The sequence below is a fragment of the Syngnathus typhle genome, linkage group LG7 (assembly GCF_033458585.1).
Source record: "Syngnathus typhle isolate RoL2023-S1 ecotype Sweden linkage group LG7, RoL_Styp_1.0, whole genome shotgun sequence".
NCBI lineage: Eukaryota > Metazoa > Chordata > Actinopteri > Syngnathiformes > Syngnathidae > Syngnathus > Syngnathus typhle.
In genome coordinates, this window is record NC_083744.1 from 14,715,079 (window position 1) to 14,739,613 (window position 24,535).

The following is a 24,535-nucleotide window of genomic DNA, read 5'->3' on the forward strand; positions in this document are numbered from 1 at the left end:
TGGAATGAAGTCTATTTAAGTTTTATTTTCAATTAATTATTTAATTTATTGATCATTTACAATTAATTAATTCAAAATGTATTAATTCAAATAATTCAATTTTATTTTCAATCGACTTTTCAAGTCTATTTTCATTTTCAACACAATAAAGAATATTTTTGGACATCACGAAACATGTACCGTTAAAAGTTTTAATGAATTAATTAACAAATCAATTTCCCCACACATCCATAAATACACATATGTGAATAAATGTTAGCCTTCTAGTGTTTTATTTCTAATTGGCAAGTCTCATCCCCGGAGAGATATTCTTAAAACATGTTAGCGACACAACTTTTTTTTTTTTAATTAGGATATTGCGCATTCATAAACAGCAAAAATGAATCCATGTTGGCAGTGTGTCTTTCATCTTGCTTCTTCTGTCCTACTCGTTGCGTAACTGCTCACCCCTCAGTGAAACTGGAGTAATTGTTTCCAAATACAATGTCAGATCTCAGTGGGAAACTTTGTTTTCAACTTTGAGGATGTAGCGCCGCCGTATGTTGTGTGTCGACTGGCAATGCGATGCCCGCAAACGAGCATTATTTAATAGGTTTTCCACCGAGCTGAGGTCAAGCCAACTTTTTCTTCGCCGTTGTGGGCCTTTATTAGAAACCCAACTTATCTATCTTGTGTTATCTCAGCATTTCTCTAGCGCAGCGTTTGCCCAGGCAGCCGTGACAGGATATTGATGAGCTTCGCCCCCCCCCCCCCCTCCATTTCCCCAAACTAGCGCTCCATCCCCACATCTCCTTCACCCCATCTCAGCCTGCCCATTTGTCCTCCCTCTTCCAAGTCCGTACTCTTCCCAAACTAAAAAAAAAAACACAGCCGGATGCCGCTTTTACGTTAACATAAGTGAGCGGCTGTCATGGATTTTTTTGTTAGCATCGACACTTTTTCTTTGGACAGCCCTGCGGAGAGGGATTGCTTGTCGCCTTGTCAGGCTTGTGTTTTGTGCCCTGAGAATGGAGATGCTGCCGCTTGAATCTTTCATTGCCTTAAAGATGCAGGAAGCTGGAGAGAGGGCGGCGCTAGCAATTTCTGCAGCAGACCGTTTCCTGCAGATCGGAGCGTCCAAGTGGAAAAAAGGCCCATTTTTATCAAAGCTTCACTTCAGAGAGCATTGGGCCACCTCATGACCGGGGGGAGGGAGCTTGGAGAAGAGACCACGTGAAGTTTCAGGGGCTTGCGGAGTTAACGGGCCACAATACAAGGCTACTCAATTGAAGACAAGCAGCGACGCTTCGAAAAAATGCATTGTTACTCTGACGTCTCTCGAATTGAAAATAAACAAGACACGCAACAGACGAGAAATTTGACGGATAAAAATATTTCCCTTGTACATAAAATGAATGGTTTCAAAATCTCCACGCTATCATAGAAACTCTACTGAGCTGTACCGAATCAAATGGTCATTCCCATGAATCATTCAAACTGTCTTTTGTTGGAAAGACTTAAAAAATGAAAATAAATAAATAAATGAATAAACGCACAAATAAATAGAGAGATAAATAAATAAACAAACAAACAAAAAATAAACAAACATTCAAATAAATAAATATAGAGATAAATAAATGAATGAATAAACATACAAATAAATTAAAGAATAAATAAATAAATAAACATACAAATAAATAAATAAACATATGAATAAATAAATTCCCATTGCTGCAAATCTCAGTTCTCAGTTTCAGTTGGCCCTTAACTTGATGTGTCGCATGTCATCAAATTAAAAAGTAAAGTAATCAATCATGCAAACACCTGTCCTGTCATCTTTTTGGCCTAACAATCATATTTTGATGTCGGCAAAGCTGTTGTGCAAGTGAGCAAACAAAGCTGATCCTTTCGTTGATGGATCCTGACAGTTCTAATCGGCTTTTTTTTTTTCTCCCCCACATGCCGCTCCCTTGTCTTGATTAGATTTTTTTTAAACCATATTTCTGTCTCAGCACCAAATTCCAGCTTGACTCAACACCCTTGCCTTTTTTTTTTCTTTTTTTTTTTATCATCGCTATTCCCCGCCTTATCCCCTCAGGGCCCATCTGTCTGAACTCCGTCCATTTCCTCTGCTGACCCCATAAAGACGCCAGTAAGAGGATTGGTCGCTCCGCCGCGTCAAATCACGCCGCCGTTCTATATAGGATAAAGAGCTCCGATATTAAACGTATTAAAAAAAAAATCAATTGACGACTATGCGATCGTAAGCCTTTGGGTGATTAATGCTTCCACATTCAGCGCGGTTGTGCTTTGAGTGTAGCTCGTGTCTTTGTCATGAAAAGACCGTGTTTGTTTTTAGTCACGTGACCTCCAAAGTATGAGTATTATTTTTATTCTTTGCCCGTTTGTGTGTTTTGTTTTCTGATGAAACGATTAAATGAATGAAAACTGCAAAGGTCAGCCGGGTAATCCCTTTACAACAAACGTCGCAATCCCCCATCGGTGATGTCGAGCATGCCGCCGTCGTACTGTCAACACGGGCGGCGTAGCGAGTACCTCGGCAAGGTCGCAATGATGCAAACGCACCAGCGATTTCCCCGCCAGATCAAATGAATAAGAAACTGACGGTAATCATATGCCGCTGTTGCCGTGGACCCCATTCAGGCGCGGCTGGAGAATAATTCCGCCACTTCCCCGCCGCCAAGAACTTATTGACGCAGGCCGCGATTGGATTTAGTCGAGGTACAATCCGTCTCGGCTGTGACCCCGGCGTGAACTGACGAGAAATGGCCTCTTCACCCAAAGCGGGCGGGGATGATTTCGCAACAACGCTTGTCGTTACACGTTTGGCCTGACGTAGAAACCAGCCGCCCGTTTGTCTCGCCGTGGTTAAGGACCAAGCCAGTTTTGGGTTCGTTCAAGGTCGCGAAGATATTCGCCAACCCATTTTCGAACCTGTTGAAAATTTCCTTGAGTGGAATTGAACCTGCTCCCTGTTTTATACCAATCCAAATTGACCTTCAGCGATAGATCTTCTGGCATCATTGGCACCACCCCCAACTGATTATATTTGATTCATAATCCTGTCATGCCGCCTTCCTATTTTTAATTTTTTTTGGGCGCGTTCATTTCAAGAACTTTCCCCCCCCCTAGCATCGAGCTGTTGTAATCAATGTTATTTATTGTGATTGAGATTAACTCTGCCTTATCGACGCCATCCGCCTCGCCTCCGCCACCACCGGGGGAGATTACAAACGTGCCTGTCTTTTATTAAGTGTCTGCTAATGAAACTTGGGTGTGCAAGTTGATGAGGAGATGAGTCTCATCTGGCATGCCAGTGCAATGACTTTCTTTTTTTTTTTTTTTTTGTCTATGCCAGCAACAACCTTAGCTGCAGGCAAGATGTGGCGGCGCTCACTATTTGGCAAGATTGCTCTTGCATTTAGTTTATGGGTGTACTTTGTGGACAGTTGTTGTTGTTGTTTTTTGTCGTATTAATGAGCATATTTGAGTGAACCGCTCGCGGAAGCGTAAACCGATGATTGTCATCTTCAAAAAGCGGAGAAATCAAGCGCTCCCTCATCTCAATGCGCACATAAACACAGCTGCTGATATATTTCTCAAACGTTCCTCTTTGAGATATTCGCTCACGACAAAGATGCTAAGTTGGATTTTGGGGATTTGCGAAAGCTTAGGCCAGATGACTTTCCCAGGCAGGCGGCGGATATAAATACACATTTGCGCACAAACCGCTCGAGTCGGCGGCTGACAGTGATTATAAACCTTGGGAATATCTCCCACGTGGTGGCCTCACGCGGCTATCGAGCGCCGCACGCCACGGTGGCCGAGGCCAACCCTCTCATTTCTTGTCAACGGTCGTCATGGTAACAATCAGGGCACTTACAGACCCCCCTCCCAACCTTGCCTACCACTCAAACACGACTTGTCAGGGACGATTCGCCGTGCCGATTGCCAGGCCATAAACTCGCAGACGGAGGTAGGAAGAGAACTAATCAAGGAAATGGACCGACTCCGCCAGCTGCCACTTATCATTAACATTACCGCCACTATGAGCATATGGGCAGCTACATATTTTATATGCGGCTACTTGATTCAACTCTCGGGCCACTAAAAAGATACAAGAAAGCCTCGGTGGGAGTTTGAGCCGTGCCCTGTAATCAAGGTCGGAGAGAAAAATTATGAGAGAGCGCATGCAGATGGCGAATGAAAGTCGATGGCTAATGGCGGAACTTGTGGAGATTGAAGCCCCTACTTGTTCCCAAACGTTGCCTTTTTCTCTGGCTCGGCTGCTGTGCCGCCTGCGGGAAAGCATTTTACGCTTGCTCAAATGCTACAACTTCACAAAAGGCTCGAGAACATGTTCTGTTGCCGCAACAACAAAAAAGCATCAATGTACGTGGATGATTCAAAATCCCTTCTGGACAAAAAGATGTTCTTCAAGGGCGTACTAGAGAAAAACATTCTTTTGCTGTAAATCATTTGGGGAATAAGCAATCATTTTGCAAGCAAAGTAAAATCAATGGATGGATGTTTGTTGCTACATGTTACATTGTGTTATGCTAAATTTTTAGGCTACATTTTTTTTTATGCAAATTTTTTCATCGTGCATTTTTTCCATATTATTTCTTATGCTACAATTTTTCATGCAAATATTTTATGCAACATTTTTTTCATGCTATTTTTCGATGGAAAATTTTTTCATGCTACTTTTTTTAATGCTAATTTTATGCTACATTTTTTTCATGCTCCAATATGATTTCATCTCTATTATTTACAATAAAATATGTCTTTAGACACACCAATATTAGAAAATAACCATGCAAAAAAAGTGATTGCAACGAGAATAGTGCTAAGGTGCGTCGCTTAGCGTTTTTTTCCACTCGTGTGATTATCATCAGCATTTGAATGATTGGAGCCGCCGACAAGCGCGGGCGGCCACCTGTGCCCGCCTCCGCTGTCACCAGAAAATACTTTCAATTAGTTCGCTAATCTGATGGTGACATCAGCACCTTTGGGAAGTTGCCGTCTTTCGCATGGCAGTTACTTGATGAATAACGCGGGAGAACAAAGAATAGCACACTTTCCTTGTTTAACTCTACCGGCCTTTTTTGATTCGGGTCTAATTAGTTGTGTGTTAGCCTCCAGTGGAACAGATATAACTCATTAGGCTCATTCCGCGTGTAATTAAAACAACGTAGCATAGCCAAATTTTCCACAAAGTGTGTGTTTAACAAAAGAGATGAAGAAAGGCAACACATGAAAAGCCTTCATCTGATTTTTTTTTTTTTTTTATCAGAACATCAGGCCCTGTCTGGTGTTTTTTTTTTGAAGACTCGGGCGAGTCTGCCGACGGCGTGCCATTCTGTAAGAGAGCACTGTCGAATTAGGTTTGATCCTGGGAGGCCTCTACTTATCAGCAGTGTTGTGATACGGGGTGGCTCGCTCGCTGGCTCACCTCCCCCGAGATTCCCCACTCCGCTCTTAATATTCTCCACGCCTTCCTCCTGCCCTCCCTCGGCATTAAACCTCGTATTAAAGATTCATACAGCACCCACGGTGTCTTCCCAAGTGCACGAGACCCGTCTTGCTCGCCAGCTACTTACACACTCCTCGCTAGCCGTATCAGCCAAGTCCCTTTAATAAGGATGCTCAGTGAATCCTCTCGCTTCCTCTTTCCACGGTAGATTATAGCACCCTCAGTGACGAGAACAATCGGTGAAGAGGTTCTAAACAAAGGGGCTCCTCATTGGTTGCCCCCCCCCTGGCAGTTTTACTGTCATTACCTCCGCATGCATGTTCGCTTTGAATGTAACGTTCATTTTTCATGACCAGACACGCCATCCATACACGCAGACCAATTATTGATTAGTTGTCTGATGATAAATGAAAGCTACTTTTGGATGGGGGACCTCGTCTCGAAATTGTATTTTTAATATCCCATCTCCGATACTAAAGCGTTTTTTTTTTGTGAATACATTGACTGTAATTGAAAAGAAAAAAACAAAACAGCATACAAGAATTGCCATCGGCAAATTTGATAGCATCCGTGACCTCGACTCGGCGAGTGTCATTTTCATCGCCACAAAGCACTAATTCGTATTTGAAGGTCTCTCGTTTGTGAAATGCAACCAAACGCTCGTTCCGCCTCAGTCCGGGTCTCGACATCGTTAATGTGGTCTTGACTTCGACATTAAACCGCAACAACTCGTTTCCTCTCGAAAACAATTTGGAAGGAGTGAAAAGAACACATCCGCCCGTCATATTTTTAAAAGCTATTCAATCCGATGAATGCCAATTGAAGAGCCACAAAAATTGATATAAATGAAGAGTTAATGGCGTTAATCCCTCAGCTACTTCACTGCAACTCTTTCACTGCCAATTAATATCTTTGACGTCTATAACCGTCAATGGCGCTGAATGAGTTAAATAGCTTTCGGAGAAACGAGGCGTCCGGCGTTAGCCTTACCGGCGTCTTCCCGCAATTAGACGAGTGCTAGAAAACCACATTAATCCCACCATTATTTCGAGCCATGTTAATTTACTGTCGGGCCGGAGAAGCATGCTCATTAATTGGCCGTGTTGGATGACACACAGTGAAATTGCATTTGCATAGATCATTTTTAAATTGCCGCACAACATCCAGCTGGGGAGTAAAAAAAGCTTTTGGTTACAAATGTTTGCCTGTTAGTGATGAAGCGCCAGCGGGCATTTTAAGCCGCTCTTAGCTGTCGCCCTTCTCTCCCACGTCTCCATGCAAGCGGAGAAATTGGCTGCATTCACCAGACCAAGGCAGCCCCCGCGGCTGGCAGAATGGGCAACAGAGCATCAGAGGAGGGGGAGGGGGGTATGCAAAGGGCCACTTTGAAAAAAAAAAAAAAAAAAAAACAATCCTTGAGTTTGATTCCAAAAGAATAGAGTTGTCCGTGACCACTCTGCGTCAAGCATGTGTGTCAAGTTACTACTTCTCATGGGAAATAAATGTTGGCCCCTGAAGTGAAATTCAAGGCTTCATAGTCTCCACTTGGCTGCATTGCTTCGTTGTCTTGCTGCTCTCACAAAGGCAACATGACGTAGAGAAACACGGATGCTAATGTTAACTTACGTGATACGCGCCACACTATACAATAAAAGTACCGTAATTTCGGGAATATAAAATGATACTCTTTGCACAAGCTGCGGCTTATAGTCCAGTGCGTCTTATCTGTGTATTTTTAATGATTTTTATGATATTTTAAAAGTATTTGTTTTGGTAATACAGGTCATAGAAATGATATATAAGAATATAAGATGGTACTTTTTGCACAAGCTGCGGCTTTCACAGTGCGGTTTATCTATGAATTTGTAATGATTTTTATGATATTTTAAAAGTATTTGTTTTTGGAAATACAGGTCATAAAAATGAGGATATTTCATTTAAAACACTTGCGGCTTATATTCAGGTGCGCTTTATAGTCCAGAAATTACGGTAGTATCCTTTCAGATTTCTCTGGAAAAAAAAATCTCCTTCCTTCGTTCGATTGTTGATTTTTGTTCGACGGCCTCTTTCCGACCACATTGATTGCAGCCGTCGTGTTTGAAGCTAAGCGTTAGCGCTAAGCGTTAGCGTTGGCGGAGGAAGAAACAAAGGCCAACCCAGAAAGGTCTCGAAGAAATTTCTTTCTTAAATGGAGTTGTCAATTTCCATTGGGGCGACCACTCTGTCGGGCTATAAATGAATACGTGTCAAGCTGTCCGGGAAATGGAGGTTAGCTTGGGAGTGAAATTCACAGGCGACCGTGTGCGTGGGCCAGGAGGGAGGAGTGGACAAGTGCTAGAGGAGAAAGTAAAGGTGGACTGGAATCAAAGTGAAATTGAACACCGGGCCTGACCTTGGCTTGGTGGCTTTTCGTGATGGCCCCGGTGATAATTCCTCACCGAAGCTTCGGCGTGACTCCTTCCTCGAGAGCATCTGTAATTATCGGCAGAAGGCTGAGAAGGAGATAAAGCCAAGAAACGTAAGGTTTCGCTGGCGGACGTCAACGCTATCTAGCTATCTAACGTGACGCTGTCACCGGGTCAAGGCTGCTTTTTATGTGCCAGCCGAGCTCACGGGTCGAGCCGACGCCTCTGCCGTCGAGCGTCTTGATGTGACAGAATGTTCCCGCGCTTACCTGACACGTGGAACCTTTCGAGATGCTATCGCCCGACACGCCTCGACCACGCATCCGTCGCCCGCGCCCGGGTTGCTCCTTATCGGGCCATCTGCAATCTGATTAAAGCGGCTTATTTCTTTCCACCGATGCGATGAGCGGAGGCTAATTCCTGATGACCTTTGTGTGTCTGCGTTTGATTGCAAATGGTAATCACTGGAGGGATGAGCGATTCATCAAAACTGAGATGTCGGGCCGATTTGACAAGTTGTTGTGAACGAACGAGCTAATGTGTTAGCTTTGCTAATTGCTAGCTCGTAGCTAACTATGTGTTTCCAGTCGTGCTGGAGACGGTTCCACTGTCGTCAGGTGCGTTTAGAGGAATCGTCCGGTTTCCACCGCCTTGCCTTGATAAAGGTCGACAGTCCGTATTGTTAACTGGAGCGTTGGTGGAGCTCCTCCATCTTGACGACGTGATGGTGTCTAATCCACAAATGAATCATCGCATCATCGTTGGCTTTTCAAATCTGTTCCCCCTCACAGACAATGAAACTCGCTTCCATCGGAGAGCGTCTGGCAGTTTGAGTGGCAGCTTGGCAGATCATCTGCCTGATTTCAAACTTAATTAACCCCGCCGTCATGCAGCACGTCTCCCCCGCCCACCACTGATTTTCATAACGGAGAGGAGAAGCGAGAAGTTTTTATCTCATACCTGAACATTTGCATCTCAAATCATCTCTCTTCATTCAATTGAATGGAAATGCAATTAATGCGTTCCAATTAGCATTTTAGCGACACCTATCTGTCTAGGCCGGTAGTTCCCAACCTCCTGCTCAACTTTCTTAACGACAAATACGTCTTCAAAATAGTGAAATCGATTTTTTTTCCAGTATGAGAAAGTCGTCGACGTGGCGATTCATTTGACCGAAGAGTAATGACAAAGAAACGAAGCGATTCCAACATTACAGCTCATTAGCCGAGTCTTTGCTTTGTGTTCATCTCTACCGTCGGTGATTACATTGTCGTCACCGAAGCACTCTTCAGTCCAACGAGGCGTAAGACCATCAGACAGGTCGAAGCTGAGAAAATCACTTTGCGGAGGTAAAGAGGTGAACAGCAGATCTCTCGACTGTCCGTCTACAATGCGTGAGCAATATTTGCACGACACGCTTGGGTAATTGTTTATTGATTCATATAATTGCCTCTCCCAAAAAGTTGGGGCTCGTCAGGGCTTTGTTTAAAAAAAAAACAACTTTAAAGTTGTGTTGCCATTTATTGATCGTCTTAATGAATTATCTGCTCAATTAAGTGTAATGGAGTCAATGATGTTTCCTCATCCTATTGTATGACTTACCAACACGATTATTTAAAGGAGACATGCAGGTTTTTTTTTTTTTTTTTTTATAAATTGAAACCGTTCTAGCGTGTTTTAACAAGGGATTTTTGTCTCAATGTGCTCCTGGTCTTGCTAAAATTAGCAATTAGGTCATGTAAGTGAGCAACTGCAAACCCTGCCATGACATCATATTGGCCTTTGGTGGCAGTGTTGGGTTAAAAGGAGAAAAATAACTTCCTGTCTACCTGTCATGCCACATACCTTCTGAAATATCATTTTCACTCAGTCCGGCCCGCTCGGTTGATTCGTTTCAGTCGGTGACATTTGATGTGAAGCGGCGCGAGGCCGGAGCGCCTCGGAGCCACTGACTCATAAACGTGCGCTTGTGCAACAGAGAAACCCGAGCGAGGAAAGGTCAAGCCTATTCTCAGCGGGCCTAATCACCCCCACTCTCATTAAGTGGCCCGCTTGCTCAAATCACACTTGATTGTGTGTTTGCGGGCGCTCCAGAAATGCGATCAGAAGTGAGATCGAGCGGCGGCCGGCCGGGCGATGGATTGCCGCCACGCGAGCACTGATTGGTACGTGAAATGTGTTTATCGGAAAATGTGCCGTCCCGACATGCGGGCACGCAGATGAACCAGTCGGGTCTGGAGAAAAACTGTCTCGGCTCAACATGCGGGGTAATCAGCGGACTTATCGGCGCGGGGGGAAAGTGAGAGGGTGAAGTGGCCTCATCAACTTTGCCGTGAGGCTTCTTTAGCTACATATACAAATCACTAATCACAGTTTCTGGTCTTCGGTTTACGATGGCTTCCCAGTCCATGAAGAAAATTGGCTTGTCATAGTCTACATATTGAAGTAAAAATGCCCAGCGGTCTCGATAAAGGTACTTTTGTTCAACTTTGTTGTTCGCTAGCCGTTTTGTTAGCTAAAAAGCACATTTTCCCCAAGAAGCAAAAATCTCTTTTTCACATGAAGGCGCTGTTTTCAGTCGCCTAAATACGACCCCGTTGATCTTTTCGGTGTATTTCCCGACGGCATGAAATGTAAAAAGCCGAGCGACGGCCAACATTTCCGCGGCGACGACGCTCGTTCATCATCCGTCACGCTGACACGTTTTGACAAGTGACGGGCACCTGGCAGCTCCTCACAATGGAGCTATTGCGGCTCAGTCGATGACACGTGTGATTGCCTTCCCGCTGTTCGCTCTCGCCGCGCCGCTGTCATCCTGCCTTCTTCGTCGAGGTGTCTCGCCTCGCTCCAATCCCGAAACGAGCAGGGCCTCGCAAGGGCGCGCACTTACCAAGCCTGTATATTAACGACGACTTATCTGAGCCAAAAATACGTGGCAAAGTTAGTTAAAAATTTGGAACTGTAACTTAACCTTAAGTAAATTCAAGTTTATCATGCTTCACAAAGTCTCGACTCTGAAGGCCAATCGTGAATGGAAGTGTGTGCAAAATGGCAAGCTAGCTAAGCACACGTTAGCATTGTGTTAGCATTTACAACTGGGAATCCTTACAGTTTATGTTTGGGATTTATTTAAAAGACTTACAATGTTACAATCTCTCCTCTGGCAAGGTGGTGGGGGCATTTGGTCCTAACACTCACCCACCTTAAGGCGTTGAGCCTCGGAGCACCCAGCGCCGCAATTAAGAAGTCACGCAAGGCAGAATGGTCGCCGGGAAGAAATCCATTACACACCTTATTGGCTGTAATGATTTCACTTCGCCGGCATCAATGAGGCGTGATGCCACGTAGCGTCGTGTGCTTTTAGCCTTGGCGGGCCCCGGCTTTGTCAGGGCAACGCTGGCCGAGTCATAGATGGGCGTGAATGCTTGTTTCCTGATCAGACGGCTGAATAATAGAATCTAAATATTATAGACAAGCTGCGGAAAAGTTGCTCTCAAACACATTTTTATATATATATATATATATATATATATATACTGCTGCAGCAGCTCTTGTATTGTATTGCATTGAGTGAGTGTACCTAATGAAGTGTGCTTCATCGTAAACATATTTTAGGCTTGACAGGAAAGATGTTTGATTTAAGAAGCGAAGAGATCAGCCAGCGCCTATTTCAACACCCCCTACAGTGTGTTAACACGTTTCATCTTGTATATTAATAGAAGAAAGTTATTTCAAGGAGACACGTATTGTGAATTGTTCACACTTTTCTCAGTCTGACATGTTTTTGTCAAAGCTCGCCAAGAAAGAAACCTCGCCCCATTTACAGTAATGCTGAGCCGATGGTGAGAATAGGTCGTGTTGCCATGACGACCATGTCGTGGGATTGAACGCGCAATCAAGAGTTTGTTGAGATCAAGTATGGCTCTCTCATCAGATGGTAACTTTGTCTGCTCAGGCGAATCTGTGCATCCAACAAAACTGGTTCGGACGTGCTCGCTCACAAAGACATTTTCAGAAAAAAGGCAGATAATTTGCTGGGTTGTTTAATTTCATAGTTATGGGATGAGCAGACACTCAACTATTTGTACACAAGCTGTTAAAAAGTCAATTTCGCATAAAACATCCCTTTTTAAGATCAACCTCTGTTCCACTGTTTCATTCCAAACATAATTAAGTTTCTTCCAATGCAATTCTCCCATTAGTGGATTGTATGTGTGTTGTGTGTATCAGCTTCTGTCTGGACGCAGTAGAGGTGCACTTGGCTCCCGAAAAGGAGCTCCTGTCTCGGTCAGTTTAATCGGCTTCCTGCCACGCACCAGCTGTGTCCACACAGCAAACACGGCTCCCACCACGCTTGGTCGAGCTACGACGTCCAAGTTAGCATCTGGAAGATTAGCTCAAGATACTTTGCTCCAGCTGCACTGAGCTTACGTTACATCTTTTTTCTTGTCTTACTGCAATCACCCCATTTGAGTGGGTGGCCTTCTCTCATGCAAGCGCGCCAGACCCCATGGCCAATGGCCAATCCGGGGTTTGTTACCATGACAACCAGGGACAGAGTTAGCTTGGTGAGTGTCGAGGCAAGCATGTATCAGTAGTGCGGATCAATCTAAAAAACCTGATTGGGATATTAAACGAAAAGGATTCAAAAAGAAGTTATTTTTCAAAAAAGGCTGTCACACTGGTATCACCTTGCACCCCCCTAAAGGAAAAAAAAAACAATGGCTGGCCCTGCTCCTTCTCCCAGTCTGTCAAATTGAAACGAATGAACTGCCAAGCCTGACGGCGAGGTAATTGTTCCCATGGAAATTGGCTTGCGCGTCGCACAAAACTCCGGGAACAGTGTTACCCAAGATGGGACGAGCGAGCACACCGAGAGAACAGAGAGAGAGTGTCCCACGCACTTCACGTTTCATCCTCAACAATGTGACTCAGTGGAGCGCGAGTTGTCTGAATTACGAGCAAGCCCTCATTTCCAGCCGCGTTGTCACGTCGCCTTGTACACACGCTATCGGGCCTTTTCAGACCTCCTGGCGTACGCATGCCAAAGACAAGATGTGCTTGAAAGTATTTAACCCCTTGTTCACCTCTTCCCCCCCCGCCGCGCTGTGAGGCCTCCGGGGTCAACTCATTTAATAGCCCCTCGCTTTTTTTATCTGGCTGCTACAAGAACGTAGACACACATCAGCATCGCAGGCGGCGTGTGTCAAAAGCAGCTCCTAGATAAAGAAAGTGCTGAATGTGAATATGATCGCAGTATGGGGTTGTATCCTATTATGTTCTTAGAGTTCGGGAGCCTTGGCTTTCCATGTATCTGGCTCAGAACTTGCTGACTCAGCTTTTGTGTTTATTACTGCTGTGGAAGTAGAACATTGTCTCTCAAAATTACATTTTTCATTGTCCTACTGCAACTTTTTATCATGTTATAGTGGCTTACAATAATAATAAATAGTCTTTAGGAATAGATAATATATATTTTGTGGATGAGCACCATTATGCTAAGCTACTTCATCGCAATTTGGAATTTTGTTGAAGTGGTACTTGGTTTAAAAAGCTTAAAATACTCTTGTCTCTCAAAATTACATTTTTGATTGTCCTACTGCAACTTTTTATAATGTTAGAGTGGCTTACAATAATAATAAATAGTCTTTAGGGATATATAATATATATTTTGTGGATGAGCACCATTATGCTAAGCTAGTTCATCGCAATGTGGAACTTTGTTGAAATGGTACTTGGTTTAGAAAGCTTAAAATACTCTTAATATAGGCAGTTATGAAGATTTTAGGGTTAATTTTAATTAATTAATCTTAATTTTAATTAATTTGCTATCACCTTTGATCACAACGTAATAGCTAGCCTTTCGCGTTCAAGCTAACTGGCTAGCACCAAAGCTAACGTAGCAGTGCTCTATTTTATCAAACAGATGGGCTCAAAAATGCTGTTAATCTTGAAAATTGATTTTTCCACTCTCATTTTGCTCCATTGTAAAAAGTCCAAGTTATAACTGCTTTTGATTTTTTTTTCTCCAAACACGTTCCATGTTTGTGCGATGCTTCAGATAGATCCACGTGAGTGCTGTGTGCTTTTGTGTGGTGTACTTGCTGCTTTTAATGGCCTCTGTCACAAGATGTGGTGGTGGTCACAGTCGGATTACCTTGTCAGCACTTCAAACTGTGTGTGTGCGCGTGTTCATCTTTCTATCCGCTAAAGCTCTAAAACCTGTACATGTCGGCTGCACGTCTGACATTTTTCAATCATCTTTGATTTCCTTCTGCTGAGAGGTGCTTTTTTTGTACGAGTGGATGCACACATCTGGAAGAAGAGATGACAGTTGTCACCACCGCCGCGTCAGTCGGAGTGACACACTTTCATTTCCATGTCTGTGCATGCAGCCCCGCGACATTTTTATTTGAATTTCAACCATGACTCAGCACTTTGTTTACACTCTCCTCACAGGTTAAGGAATCACATCAATCATATTTCAGGATACTGAGTAAAAAAAGAACTCACAAGCTAACGTTAGCAATCTGTTTTTTTTATTTTAATTCAGCGTGTTTCTATCCGATCAATACGGTCAATTTTTTGGTAGATTCCAGTGAAGTGGAAAAGCACCATTAGCGCTGACCCCGTTGTCATTTCAACGCGGTAAAAAAAATGTGCGCGGAGGAAAAGGTCTCATTCGTCTTCATTTGGTCTGTTATTTATTCCACAATCTGCGCTTTCATAGAATCACATTTTCAAATAGGCCCGTCTTCATTAGCCCATGACGCGTCGCGCTATTATTTATCTCCGACCGCGAGAAGCTTCATTAGCTGCCGGCTGATGCAGCACGTAGCTCGCTAATTTTAGCAGCTTTCATTTATTCCCAAATAGACACGTGTTGGATGCGCTGCCCGCTTGTCGTGTTCTCCCACCTGTCGTGAGGATAGAAAAAAATATATCAAATAATAAGGTAGCAATTGGTTTGATTCCATCTGCGCTCATTCGCCCGCCAGACGTTTGCTTCTTTTCGGCTCTTTGAAGCCGTTTTAGCTCCTGTGATCAGGATTAGGCGCAGGGAAAAGGATGAAAAGTGCCGGGGACATACGGAGACATTCGAGGAGGGGACGGGCTCCTTTGAAATATGTCAAGAATTGCCTGTGCGCTGACCCACAATGAAGCAACGGAGGGAAATTCATATTCCCTTTTGTATTTTCTTTGAAGAATTTTGCTCTGCAAATATTGGTTTGCCCTGACATTGTCAGGCTTGTTGAAATCTGCTCTCACAGAACAAATCCGAATCCAACTTTTTAGAGGACGTCCGTGTAATGGAAATATTGTCGCTATTAACTGCACGGTCAACAATGTGGTCAGAGAGGAGGTCGCGCTCCAGTTACTGTCCATATTTACTAATGCGGCCAATATTTAGACTTGCTGGCCTTCCCTTTTTTTTGGATTGCCCAATTATTATTGTATTTTTATTTATGTTCATTATTTTATTATTATTTATCTAATATTTCTTATATATTATTATTTTATTATTATTTTATATTATTTTATATTATGGAAATGTATTTAGAAACAAATATATGAATTGAGTTTACCAGGAACTATCATGACATGCCACACATTTATTTTTTTTTTTTTGCATTTCCTCCAGTAATTCAGAAATGATGACATGCCTGACTTTCAAGGCTCCACTGTTTTTAAAACGCAACCCACAAACACCCAAACAGCAAGAAGTCAAATGTCATCCGACTCACCACACAGCTTGAACCGACGTTGAATCCTCTAAACGAGAAACATGTCTATGAAAGTCACTTTGCCGCCACTCTGAATTATTTGTTTTTTTCTGGGAAGGCCTTCTGCCTTGTCGCGCCAGTGTCTGAGGTCTTCAGGCTTCATTGGCAAAACGTCGCTCTGCGCTAAAAATCCAGCTCTGAATAGCTCACGGCAGCCAACATTTCTCATCTTCACGCTTGATCGACTTTATTACGGCCGCCGTTTCCCTCTCTCACCCCAACGTTTTGTTGTTTGTCTTTCTTATGAACTTCTTGTTCCCGCTAACAAAAACCAGAGCGGCTCCTTGTGTTTGCTATAATAGCCGTCACATATTTGACGTTGCCATCCTTGAAATGTTTCCTCAAAGGTTTATGTCTGGAAACATAATTGAAATAATATTTTGAAGAAGTATTTTAGAAGCGGAACAGAGAAGTCAGAGACTTCAGCTCAGTGAGCATCCAATAAAGCGGTTCTCTCACCGCACAAGTTCTCGATCATCGCCAGCCCACCGTACCATCGAAATAAATGCAAATCAATGACTCCAAAAAGTCCTACGTAGGAGGTTGGCTTTTATTAGTCTGTCACATAAACGTACTTAATGTACTTCTCGGGCTTTTTCGCTTAGCGACGGCATCTCTCATCCTGCCAACTCGACATTTTTTCTTTAATTAAAGCATAAAAACAAAACAATTGCTCACATTTCAACGCCGGATGGGCTCAGACTAGCGTTTTATTGCTCAATTTGGATGTTGATGAAATGTTTTAAAACGTCATAAGACATTTATGCAGAAGGCGAGATGTTAGCGGGTTAGCTGCAAATGTGCGCGCGCGTCCATTTTCACCTCCACCTGAGCAAACGGCGCCGAGCGTGGCCCACGCACACACCCGAACCTCAGCTGTTGCTCCGTAACGACGACGGCGGTGTTTTACAAGGCTCATCTTTTCATATTTCTTTTCTCGAAGCACTTGTGGCGGTATCATTTTTTATGCCGCTGAATTTGGAACAGGTCCAAAGCTTTTTAAACGGGCCAGCCAGAGCCCCGGAGAGCCCATTTACGATCATTCTTTAGTTTGGTATCAATTCATTACAAAACTCTCAAAGACAACAAGGTGAAGAGATTGTCCATCAATGCAAGTAGTTTCTGGCAAAGCAGAGTTTCCAAACTAGTTAGAAAATAGATTTTTCAAAACAGTCACAATCATTATTTTTCAAACCAAGAGTGATGAAAGCTAACAAATAGCAAAACGAAAACAAAATTTTTGTTGACAAAATAAACTTTGCTCTAAAAAAACTAATTAAAACCAACTGAATTTAATTAAACATTAAACTTCCTTTAATGACTAGAATCCCAAACCATTAAATGTCGCCTTCCAAAACACAAACTTTACCTTCAAATATTCCACCTTGATAAAGAATAGACCTAAAACCTATTTAATAAAACCCCACAAATATTTAAGTGACACATAAGTCACCAACTGTAATCTGTTTCCAATTGTCTGCTTCAGTCGCATTCAGCAAAAGCAATCTCAAAGAACCTCTGAAGTATTTTGACCGTGATTTGTCACCGGCAGAAAGTCGAAAAGCAAGCAACAAACACATGGAACAATATATCATGCCTTGGCGGAGGTAATAAATCTTAAAAACCGACCGAGTTACTTTTTGTTTCTCCACTGTCTAAAGTGGTTCAAACTAACTAACTGTCATGCGAGTGGGAGCAGGTGGTGCCGACTTTTGGCTCCTGGCGGCCTTATTAGCTCGAGGCAATCTTTTATCCCGCTAACCTAAATCTACATAACATCAACTTCACCCATTTTGGAAGCAAAGTGTGCAACCCCCTGCTGCGTTACATCCACACACAAATATTTATATTTAATGGCAAATTCTTTTTTTTTTTTTTTTTTGCTGCTCATAGCCATGACAAATGGCATTCAACCGAAGTAATCCATGCATGTCACAGTGAACAGCTGTTACATGAACTACATTTTTTTTTTGCCCCTAAACAAAATAGTTCTCCAGAAAACAGGTCAGTGTCGGGATTATTTATAGTGTAACGAGGTCACGGTGTAGTTGTGTGTCTTGGGTTAGTGTGGCAGGTAAAACGCCGCCTTTGCAACTCTTTTGTTTCCATTCTTATGTTAAAAAAAAAGGATTTACGAAAAAAATGGGTGCTTAAGATCGTGCCAGGTGGTGCACCGCTATTGATATTTCTTTTATAGTTCTTATTTCATTTTGTTTGTCCGCAGAGATGGCAAGCCGGGTCTACCTCCTCCTCTTCCTCGCTTGCCAGTCGACATTCGCCTCCCAGGAGGGTTTCCCCGAATTCATCTCGGACACCCCCATCAACAACACGGTGCAGGACCCGCGCACTGGCCGCGTGTACCTGGGCGCCGTCAACGCCGTCTACCAGCTGGGGCCGTCGCTGCGACTCGAAGCCCGGGCGGAGACGGGCCCCCGCAAGGACGCCAGGACCTGCACGCCGCCGGCTTCGGCCTGCCAGGACACTAAGCTCATGGCCAACATCAACAAGCTGCTGCTGGTGCACCCGTCCAACGGCTCGCTCATCGTCTGCGGTAGCCGTTACCGGGGCATCTGCTCCCTGCTGAACCTGTCCAACGTGGAGCAGGAGCTCTACTACAGCGACAACAAGGGCGAGCGGACTTACGTGGCCAGCATCGAGGACAACGTCAACGTGGTGGGCGTCATGTCCACCTTCGTCAAGGATGCGCACAAGTTTGACGTGTTCCTGGTGGGCAAAGGCTACGGAAGTCTGGACAGCACTAAGATCATCACCACGCGCATTCTGCAGGATTTCCGCGACTGGGTGGTGTTCGAGAGCATCATCGAGGCCTCCACCATCCAGACCATGCCCTTCGGGCCCAGGTACCTGCACGACTTCAGGCACGCCTTCGCCGCCGACGGCTTCGTTTACTTCGTCTTCTCCCGGACGCTGGACGGTACCGATAACAAAAACGTGACCTTTGTGTCTCGCCTGTGCGAGAACGACCACCATTTGTATTCCCACACGGAGCTGCAGCTCATGTGCGGTCAGGACAACCGCTTCAGCAAAGTCCAAGCGGCCTATGTGGCCTCGCCAGGCAAGGAGTTGAGTCGGGTCATGACGGAATGGGGCACGTACGGGAAAGTCCAGCCCTGGAATAAAGTTCTCTTCATGGTGGCCAGCTCGGAAGACGACCACAGCGACTCGGCTTTGTGCGTGTACACGCTCAACGCCATCAACGAGCGTCTGGTGGACATCATCACCGCCTGCTACAGCGACTCGGGGAAAATTTCAGGGTTTCCCGCCGTGGACATCCCGTATTCCTCAAAGACAGCAGAGTTCTGCACGTCCAAGATTGCGGTGAGGGCGCTTTTTTTTTCCCCTCCCTCTTGGTGGAATCCATCAGAAAGTTGAAGCATATCTTTGTGTTCTTCTGTCATCCAGAAAGACATGTTGGAGCAGTACAAGTGCGGCGGCGATTTCCTGCCAACGCCTCTAGCCAGCAAGCCTCGCTTCGCCTTGAAATCCAACGCCGTGTTGATCAAGCCGGGCCTTCTCACTGCGGTCGCCGTTGCCGTGGAGAACGATCACACCATCGCCTTTTTGGGCAACAGCCAGGGAGAAGTCTTCAAGGTGGACTTGAGCCCGGCTTGACCTTTCTTAACACATCCACGGATCTCGTTATTTTCCTTCTGCAGGCTCACCTGACCTTCCCGTCGTACGTATACGGAAAGGCCCCCGGCGACACCTTGGGGGAGAAGGTGAACAAGAACCTTTTCTTCGATATGGACCAGAGCCACCTCTACATCACCACAGACAAAAAGGTGCCTCCATTATTTTTCATTTACTCAGCTTGAAAATTTGCTTTGTAACAAAAATGGCCGAGAGGGTCATTTCTTTCCTTGAACTTTAACGTTTGAGAATCTCAGCTACTTTTTGTTGTCACGCTGGCTGGCCAAGCTATTTGTATGCCTGACACAAAAAAAAAAGTTATTTACTCAGGCGTACAGTTTGCCTCACTACCACAATTTTATTTACTGACCGTTTGGATTCCAGAATAGCGGGGAGAAGCTGCTCGGTAATTTGGAGGTGTAAGGAAGGCGAGATGATGTTTGTTCAACTTTGGTACTTTCCAAAGATGTGCAGCCACGAGGAGCAAGCGAGTCTATTTATCATAAGTTAGGCTGAAGACGATTGGGGTTACGACGAGACAAAACAAAAAGGTAGCAAACCAAACGTTAGCGCATATCGAGGTGCTACACGCGGCGCTCTCGTGTTTTTCCTCCTAGAAAATGGGCAGGCAAATTCATTCATGAAAAAAAACCCATACGGAATATTTAATGCATTTTACTGACATTTATCGCGTGGCACTCAAATTCAACCTGTGCATTACCTGCAGTGGAAAAAAAAAACATAATGGACGCCCAGAAATTAATTTTCAAACCATCCCTAAGGGGAAAATGTGGGAATTGCGTACGCCAAAGAGGAAAGAGGTGTTTGCTGTGCCTGTCTGATAATCGACTGCTCATAAATTGTTTCTAAATCCCCATCATAGTCACGGTGGCGGAGAGGTTTTAACGCCGCTGACACCTTACGTCCAACGGTTATAAAAACCAGAAGGAAAAAAATATATACTTCTTCGCGTTTGCTGCGCCATAAAGTCAAAGTGTGCGTGAAAAATACATCTGCCGCTGCCGTGATAGAGCAGGAGAATCATATTTTGGGGCTTAAGTGGACTGAGAGACAGGACATTTCTACCCTCAAAATACAATATTGGTAAATCGGTGAAAAAAAAAAAAAAAAAGATTCAATCAAATGAATGTATAAACATTTTTTCCTGAATTAATAAGTCATTTTCGATTTATCGTGGTGTCCAATAGAAGCTTTGCATCTCCATTCTTTTTATTAATGAATCTTTTTGTAATATTTAAATACCTGAACTTTTTAATATTAAATGAATTAATTAAATAATTTTAAAAAAATCCTTTTTTCAAAGAATATTAATGAAATATAAATGATTAAAAAGTAAATTATTATACTATATAATTTATATTATTTAAAACCAACTAAAATCATTTAAATATTGTAAAATTATTTTTTATTAATATTTAAAAAATTCAAATATGTTGCCATTTTGGTATGATTTAAAAAAAAAACTACAGAAAAGCAGCTGTGTGAATTCATGAATGGAAAATTTCCACCATTGTCAACAGAAATGATAATCCGACTAGATTGTAAATAGACCAAATAGATTTTGACTCCTCGAGGCCGTGACAGAAGTACCGGCCGGATTATTCAAAGAGGCTTCTTTTGTGACATCGCGTGCCTCCGAAGCCTCACCCGCCGGGCCGCTCGTCTTCCCTCGGGTGACGGCCGACTGATCACGTGACGTGCGCTCATGCCGCAGATCACCAAGGTGCCCGTGGAGTCGTGCCTGCAGAAGAAGGACTGCCAGTCTTGCGTCAATATGAGGGACCCTTATTGTGGCTGGTGTGTGCTGGAGGGCAGGTGAGAAATACACACACACACACACACACACACACACACGCACAGGCAAAGTTCCAGCTCCCCACCACACGGGAATGTTTTGCACAATGTTTTACGGCGGACGTTTTTACTAACCCACATTGTTAATATCCCGTCTCTCTCGCTCGGTGCAGCCAGCAGAAATTAAAGCAGTTTGTCAGCCGCGTGCGGCGAAATGCACTCTCGCCGGCTTCTATTCATGCGTACAATGCTGATGTTTGCCACATATTTGCCTGGATTGATTGCGGGGATCAATAGCTGCCTCGTCGGCCTGAAGCTTCATTTTGGAAGAATGTGCATTATGCTACCACGAAATGAGTGCAGCGCTTTTCAACCCTTGTTAAGTAGGGAGGGAGGGATGGAACGATGGAATGATGGAATGATGGAATGATGGAGGGAGTGATGAAAGCAGTGATAGATGGAGGGATGGAGTGATGGATGGAGGGATGAATGGAGTGATGGATGAATGAAGTGATGGATGAATGGATGGAGGTCAGGAGGGATGGATCGATGAAGGGATGAATGGAGTGATGGAGTGATGGATGGATGGATGGATGGATGGATGGATGGATGGATGGATGGAGCGGATGGATGGATGGATGGATGGATGGATGGATGGATGGATGGATGGAGCAGTTGGATGAATGGATGGCTGGATGGATGGATGGATGAATGAATGGAGCATTGGATGAATGAATGGAGCATTGGATGAATGGATGATGGCTGGATGGATGGATGGATGGATGGATGGATGGATGGATGGATGGATGAATGGATGGAGCATTGGATGAATGGATGATGGATGGATGGATGGATGGATGGATGGATGGATGGATGGATGGATGGATGAAGGGATTGATGAAGGGATTGATGGGGATGGATGGATGGAGTATTTCTTGAACTATTAGAAAAATGAAGTTGCATTTTTTACAGGAAAAATCTGTCAGTTGGATTTAGTATTTGTCGTTCTTTCCAACAGCACATTGTGGGAAATCGTTCAGCATTTCTGAGATCTTCAAAATGGGGGTTGAGCTTTTTTGTGCGTGTTGAGCTTTGAGATGTGGAACTGACGCTTTAGGGCCGGTGCGCGTGCGTGTGCGCTCACGCTGCGTCTGCAGGTGCACCAGGAGGTCTGAGTGCCGGCGGGCAGAGGAGAAGAATGGCTGGCTGTGGAGCCCGCGGCAGCAATGTGTCAAGATCGTCTACTTCTACCCTTCCAACCTTTCGTGCAAAAAGACCCAGAAGGTAGCTCACTCGCTCGTCTCTCCTTTTTCCATTTTTGTTCCATCCGTTTGTTCTTCACACGGTGGTGAACACTTGCCACCGCAAGTCCAAAAGCCGGGGCTCAGGTTTATTCCTGCTCCGTATCGACCCGAACCAGCTTATTATACCTGAGCCCTTGAAGACGGAGAGACTCCATTTTTCGCCGTGCTTTTTTTTCTTCTTTCTGATTCTTGTGTTTGCCTTTTTTAAACGTACGCACCTGAAATCCGGCCAAATTTGTTTTCCCTAAAACGGATTCCAAAATAATACAAACGACTGATTCATTGACGTTCCGTCGCGTCCTAGGTGAAGATCAATATTTCCTCCCTGCCCGCCATCGGCCCCTCGGACCGCCTGCGGTGCTCCTTCAAGACGTTCCACAGCGACGGCGTCATGTCCGACTCGGGTCAGGTCACGTGCGACCTGCCGCCGCCGTGGCTCATCCCGCACACCAGCGGGCACCGAGGTACGCTGCATTTTTTATTCAATTGCCCGAGAGGGAGTTACGTTCATAAATAAATAAATCACCCTCCTGAATTAGAAATGAGCCCACCTGCATTAAATATAAAGCAGAGGAAAATATGCACTTGTGCTTTTTCCACTGACCACAATTATTCTTTTTTATTATTATTTCGGTTTTTATTTATTTATTATTATTATTTTATTATTGTTATTATTTCAAATAGCTTCCAGCACACATTGCGGAACAAACACAAAACTCTTAAAAGCGGCTGTGACGCGCCCTCAGATTTTGTTGCCGTGCCGGTGAAGATCTTCGTCAACGAGACGGTGGAGTTGGCTACACGCGACTATCAGTTCTACAACTGCGCCGCCACCGTCATGAAGTCGGAAAACACGCCGTGAGTGCCACCTGTCACTCGGATATCCTGCTGAGACGCGTGTGTGTGTGTGTGCGTGCAAACAGATGAATGGAAATGGTAATGCCTGCTGCTCCCCCCTCCCTCCTTTTTTTTTATTATTATTACCAAGGGATGGAAATTGCCCCTTTCCTTTTCATTAATCAAAATAGGAAAGTCGATTTGGCCATGTTTTCTTTCTTTGCTTCCAATTTTTTCCCTTTTCGCGCCGCGGCGCCGGTGATGAACGAGCTTTGCTTATATGACGTGGGCCAGATCCATTTTGCTGTCAGCGACATGGATTTTCATGCCTGATGCCCTTTGATGAGTTTGCATCTTTAAACATGCGGTTTTTATCTTCTGAAATTACATTTAACGGAACAAGATAACAAGTTCCGCACGGGTGGAATCTGCCTCGCAGTCAACCGTTCCGTGTTTGAATCCCAGTCCTGAGCTTAAATGCGTCTCTGTTTTCCTTCCACTTTCCCCCTAAATGCATTCAAGCTCTAAAATGTCTATTAAGTGTGAGTGTAAATTGTCGTTTGCTATTATTATGCATATTAATATGGATTGTTTTGATAATAGAATTTTACTCTTGGTTGCCATTAAGTGCACAACATAATAGCTGATGCAACAATGTTCAAAGTATTGGGCAAAAAAAACCCAACTAAAAATAAAGACTGAAATACACCAATTATTAGACAGAATACAAAAATACTGAGAAAAATAAAATATAAAATATATATAAAATAAGTTGGACAAAGTAGACAAATATTGGACAAAAATAAACAAAAACAAGACAATGGAAATAGTACAACAAATATACATTTATTAAAATGATTTTTTTTTTTTTAAATGAGTCATGACAAATATAAATGTATTAAAATGATTTGTTTTAAAAATGAGTCATGTGTTTGCAGGTGCATGTCATGCGTGGCCAGTCCGTGGGGTTGCCAGTGGAACACGCACAACCACGCCTGCACCGATTTGGACGACAGCGCCCCGTCCCCTAGCATCATCAAAGACCGAAAGGTCGGTCGGTCTCCTCGCTCGCCCAAAAAAAAAGTTTCTGACTGAGAAAGTCATTAAAAAAAAAAAAAGTAATCCCGCTATCGGCCGTCGTCATTTCGCGGGACATTTATTGGCGGCTGTGTCAATTTACAAGTCAGCAGATGTTAGCCCGATAGGCTTCCTATCTGCCGCTGCAGATGAGATTCTCGGTTACAGCGCGGCGCTTTCCGCATT

General features: G+C 44.0%; 1 protein-coding gene across 1 annotated transcript in view; it reads left to right on the forward strand.

Annotated features, from left to right (window-relative positions):
* The window catches only part of plxnb2b (plexin b2b), a 105,392-nt gene that overhangs the window by 55,018 nt on the left and 25,839 nt on the right, over positions 1 to 24,535 (forward strand). Inside the window, exons 5-12 of the mRNA XM_061282448.1 lie at positions 17,890 to 19,004; positions 19,089 to 19,277; positions 19,343 to 19,468; positions 21,052 to 21,152; positions 22,289 to 22,415; positions 22,740 to 22,899; positions 23,182 to 23,293; positions 24,211 to 24,322. Of these exons, the coding sequence (XP_061138432.1) occupies positions 17,892 to 19,004; positions 19,089 to 19,277; positions 19,343 to 19,468; positions 21,052 to 21,152; positions 22,289 to 22,415; positions 22,740 to 22,899; positions 23,182 to 23,293; positions 24,211 to 24,322 (2,040 nt within the window). The 5' untranslated portion in view covers positions 17,890 to 17,891. The remainder of the gene's footprint in view (positions 1 to 17,889; positions 19,005 to 19,088; positions 19,278 to 19,342; positions 19,469 to 21,051; positions 21,153 to 22,288; positions 22,416 to 22,739; positions 22,900 to 23,181; positions 23,294 to 24,210; positions 24,323 to 24,535) is intronic.